The following is a 4,814-nucleotide window of genomic DNA, read 5'->3' on the forward strand; positions in this document are numbered from 1 at the left end:
CTGTTTTCCATCCTACACTATAGGAAGCAAAGCCCATCTTCCAAATTTCAATTACATGGCCTTTTTTTTCCTACTTCTTTATTTTATTATATCTCCAAGCCCCTCTAAATTATGCTTTGTCCATCCTACATTATCACTTTTTTAGGGGATTTCATTGTTCCTAAAACAAAGACTTAATTTCTGATTGTTTTAACTTTATCAAACCATTAGATTTGCATTGGATACGCATGAATAAATAAGGCCCTTGCACTTCTTTTAAAATGAAAAACAAAAAAAAAAAACAAAACAAAACAAAGGTGGAAGAGTGAAGTTGTTGGCTTGCTGCATGCTTACTTAATTGTTGGTGGGTTGCTCAGCCTGTGTCTGTCTCTTTTCTTGCCTTTCTTACCCCCTGCCCCTCTCATGCCTGTGTCACCATTCGTCTAGTTGCCCGCATGCAGGTAAGCTATAGATTTTTTATTGGGCACAAAAGTAGAAGTTAAGATCATCCATGTAAGGGTTTCAATCAGTACGGTATCAAGAAGTGTAGTTTTGATTCAGTGCAAGAGGTGGAAAGGAGAAACCAAAAACATACCATATTGAGAACAAGAATGGATTTCCAATACCAAAATTGTACTTAGCGGTTTCATAAATGGTTTCATATTCGGTTCTAATAAGCAATAGTTGGTACAGTTTTTATTCAATTTGAAAATTACCGAAATTGTACTTTGCCGTTTCATAAATGGTTTCATATTCGGTTTTAATAAGCAATAGCTCGTACAATTTTTATTCACTTAGAAAATTCAAATACTAAAATATATATATTATTTACCAAAAAAAAAAAAAGATACATATATTATATATGAGATACATCATATATAATTAGGGAAAAGATACCCCATTGCCCTCTTGTGTTAAGTCCTATGATTGATGCATGCCGTTAGGATATCTAAAGTTAGCTGCATGCCCAACCCTCTCCCATTTATTATATAGGAAGAAAGAATGCTACCCACTAATGTGTGTGTCTGCAACTAGACATAGCGGGTGCAAAAAAACCATGTTGCCCCGTGTTGAAGATGCTCCCACGCGTTTCCATATACTTGTGCTAACGAAATAGTGTTCTATTGGCCTTAATTATAATACATTGAATTCTTATTAAATTAACTATTCCCAACACGATTGTCTCCATCTATTGTTTATTAAATTAACCATTTGAATCCAAATACTGAGGCACATATATAATATATGGGGAAGAGAATGCTATTCGCTTGCGTGCTACATTATGCCAGTGCACAGAGTAATGGGAGACCACACGGAGACATCTTTAGGGCTATGGTGAGATAGTGCAATATTTACATGCTATATAATTTATAATTATTTCTACCAAAAAAAATAATTTATAAATATTGTATGCTTAATTTGGTTTGAGAATAAATAATTTGGTATGATTCGATTTGTAACAAATGATTTTTACTTAGATATTGAAACCATACCATCAATTCCAAGAAAGATTAACCATATCAATACTTCTTCCGTTCAACTTGATGCGATTTTCTGATATTCAATTTCGATTCCAAATTGACATCTTTATCCATAAAGGCCTATAAGCCTAGCTCAAGCTCAACATGAGGCCAAGTCCTTTCCATTTTTTAATTGGGCCTCTGTTTTTGCTCACCATGTTTAAACTTGAAAGGTAGGTTTGATTTTGAAGTCTGAAATGGGGTTAAGAGTTATAGACATGAGAAGGAAAGCACATGGGAGTTACATTTAAATATCTACCCATATCATCAACACCATCTATATGCGTTCTTGAATAAGCATGACACGTGTCAAATTCTTATAAGCCAAAGACAAGTCAAAGCAATAAAATTTAAAGAATGGATGGAATTAGAGTTGAAATCGACAGCTTGACCTTTCTCTCCCTTCTTCTACGAAAAAAAAAATTGGCTGCTGCCAGGTTGCCACTATTTTATTTGCAGTTAAAAAATTTAAAATAATTCACCTTCTCTTGTGGATGTTTATAAGTAATCTTTTAGTTTTTTGTAATTTTAAAATTACTCTTAAGATTTTATTTTCCTTACTTCAAATAAAGATCACAATTAGTTAGCTGCAATTCAGATAGTACTCAAATTTTATTCAGTCCTCAATCCTAATGTAAAAGTAGAATTTCACACAACAGCTTGACCTTTCTCTCCCTCGGACCATCTCCCTCATTCAAGGTTCTAAAAAAAAATTGAACAGAATGTTCTATATCGGCTGGATCAAAAGATATCAATCGCTCTTGATTGATCCCTGAGCTTAACCTTTCCGATTCCAATCCACTGTATTGTCAGATAAAATCATAATAAAAACTTATTTATTTTAAAAAAAATAATATTAAAAACCATGAAGAAAATTTAACTACTAATTGAGTTGCAGCCAAGCATAGCCTCTGTCAGTAGCCAAATAAATGAAAATAATAATTCACTTCCCCCCAACGTTTACAAATACCTACTTTACATATTTTCCAAATTATCCTTTTAAATTTCAATTCTTTGGTTATCAAAAGGGTTGCAACGCGACAACAACTAAATTTCGTACAATAAACAGTATTAGAATTTCAGTGCATCCATTCACGTGAAACCCGCGGCCACTATTTTAACTGCCAGCATTATCCACACGATAAAGAAACTGTGTAAGATCCGTGCTAACTAAAGCCATCCCACCACTCTAAACAGTACATAATATCAAAATTATACTACTAATCTACCACTCTCTTTCTCTTTAGTCCCTGACTTCTTCTCTCCCACCGACACTATCTCTCCATCTCTCTAAATCTCTGACGATATGATTCCCAAGTCTCAGTTCTCAAGCTAGAAGTGTCAAAATTAAAGCTTTTATCACATGGTCTAATTAAAGAAGTGGATCACAGAACAAGAGATCCACCTCTTTTTTTTTTTTTTTTTAAAAAGAGTTCCACCTCTTCTCCTACCTCTCTTCTTTACCCCTCTGTCACCGACACCCCCATTTTGGCCAAAACAAGGATCAACTAGAACCATCAACTCTCCCCTCTCCAGTGTTTTTCTCCGCCGGTGAGGTGATTGCGATAGAACCAACACTCTTTGCCGATATTTCATTTTAAAACCCTGTATTTGAAAACTATATGACACAATTACACAAACACCTTTCAGGTGATTGTAAATATGTATAAGAAGAAGGAAAAAAAAAAAAAAAAAGGAAATCTAAATTAACAGAAAGAAATTTCTATGAGGAAGAAAATGATGATGCCGATGTACGGTTGTGACAGAATTCCGAGGCATAGCTGTTCCTTCTCTCAATTACGAAATGGGCGAGGAGGTCCTTTGACTCCACCAGGTTCTCCCTGCACAGGAACTCGTCACTGCAAACATTCTCCGCCTCCCTCTTGAAATCGTGAACGAACACATGGGTCTGCGCGTATCCACCCTTCTTGCTCCTCGCCAGAACACCGGCGGTGAAGATCGCTGACATCCTCCCCGGCGCCGACGGGGAATACCCTCTAGGCCCATCAACCAAGATCACATCCCAAGCTACTTCGTATAAGTGGTTGGGGAGATCGTTGATCCCAAGCTTGCAATCGGAGAAGAGAAGATTCTGGACCGGCCGACACTCCTTCCGAATCTGCTCCCTTGTAGTCTTGATCAATTCCTTCATCTGGCTCACCTGAGTTGTGTACGACACGTCGTAAGCTTCCATGTCTGGGTGCTTCTCCTCCAACTTCGCGATGTAGTACTCGTTCTCATCAAGGAAAACGGTGCGGCCATTGTGATTCAGGGCTTTCCAGAGGACGGTTTCGTGGGTGAGACCAAACACAAGGAAATTACAGGGGTTGGAGAGGCAGTTGCGGAGGGCTTCGGAGATGGATTTTAGCTCCGCGGCGGTCATTTTGCCGGTGGTGTTAGAGTTGGCGGCGTAGTGGAGGAGGGCATCTGCGACGGTGGTGGACAACCGGGTTTGATCCTTAATTCCTTGGAAAGGGGAGGAGGAGGAGGTGTTATTGATGAAATCCCTTGTGTTGATTAGAGTAAGAAAGAAGGCGAACATGAATAAGGAGACCAAGGCGAATAGACATAGACGGTAAGACCCTGTTTGCTTGTGGAGAGACGAATGGAGAAGGATGAATTTCATGTTGTTGCTGTTGGTGTTGGTGGTGTTCTTCATCACTGGATTTCAATTTACAATTTCAAAACAGAGATAACATTTCTCATTGTCTGGAGGGTTTTTGGGTGAACAAAAATTTAAAGCTACTTTTGAGAAAGATGAATTAAAGAGAGTCTACAAGTGTCGAACTAATCTAAAACAGTTATGGCGTCGACCCAGAGATGGAACTGAGAGAGGCCAGAACAGATCCCTCTCTGTGAGAGAGAGAGAGAGAGAGAAAGAGAAGGGGCCGACAGATTCGATTTGCGAATAATGAAATGAAATAGGGATGAACAGGCATGAGAGGCAGTTGCAGAAGATGGGTGATCCCAATCTCATTGTTGTCATTTACTCAATTATATATACAAGGAGAAGTGGAGAGAGAGAGAGAGAGAGAGAGAGAGAGAGAGAGAGAGAGAGAGAGAGAGAGAACGACTGTACGAGAGTGGAAGGAAATCTCGGGTTAGCACGGTTTAATTTGGGGTTTGGGTTGATTGGACCGGGGTTGGATGGAATAAGGAAAAGGATTGAGTGAAAGAGGGGAGAAGAGCAGAGAACGTTCTTTATCGATGAATTTGGAATTAATTTTCTCTTTTTATATAATAGATTCTAAATCCACGTACTATAGACGTATGATATGAAAACATTATTATACGTGAACCTCTTCAATGAAGAGA

General features: G+C 38.1%; 1 protein-coding gene across 1 annotated transcript; it reads right to left on the minus strand.

Moving 5' to 3' along the window:
• Nucleotides 1-2,527: 2,527 nt before the first annotated feature.
• Nucleotides 2,528-4,479, minus strand: LOC122086009 (protein IRX15-LIKE-like). The gene has a single exon (XM_042654673.1). The coding sequence runs from the start codon at nucleotides 4,156-4,158 to the stop codon at nucleotides 3,223-3,225; it is 936 nt and encodes a 311-aa protein (XP_042510607.1). The 5' UTR covers nucleotides 4,159-4,479; the 3' UTR covers nucleotides 2,528-3,222.
• Nucleotides 4,480-4,814: the final 335 nt, after the last annotated feature.

This window comes from Macadamia integrifolia, chromosome 8 (assembly GCF_013358625.1).
Source record: "Macadamia integrifolia cultivar HAES 741 chromosome 8, SCU_Mint_v3, whole genome shotgun sequence".
NCBI classification, from domain to species: domain Eukaryota; kingdom Viridiplantae; phylum Streptophyta; class Magnoliopsida; order Proteales; family Proteaceae; genus Macadamia; species Macadamia integrifolia.

What these genes read in the sequence shown, in the direction of transcription:
- LOC122086009 (XM_042654673.1), bottom strand. Translation starts at nt 4,158, where the DNA reads ATGAAGAACACCACCAACACCAACAGCAACAACATGAAATTCATCCTT.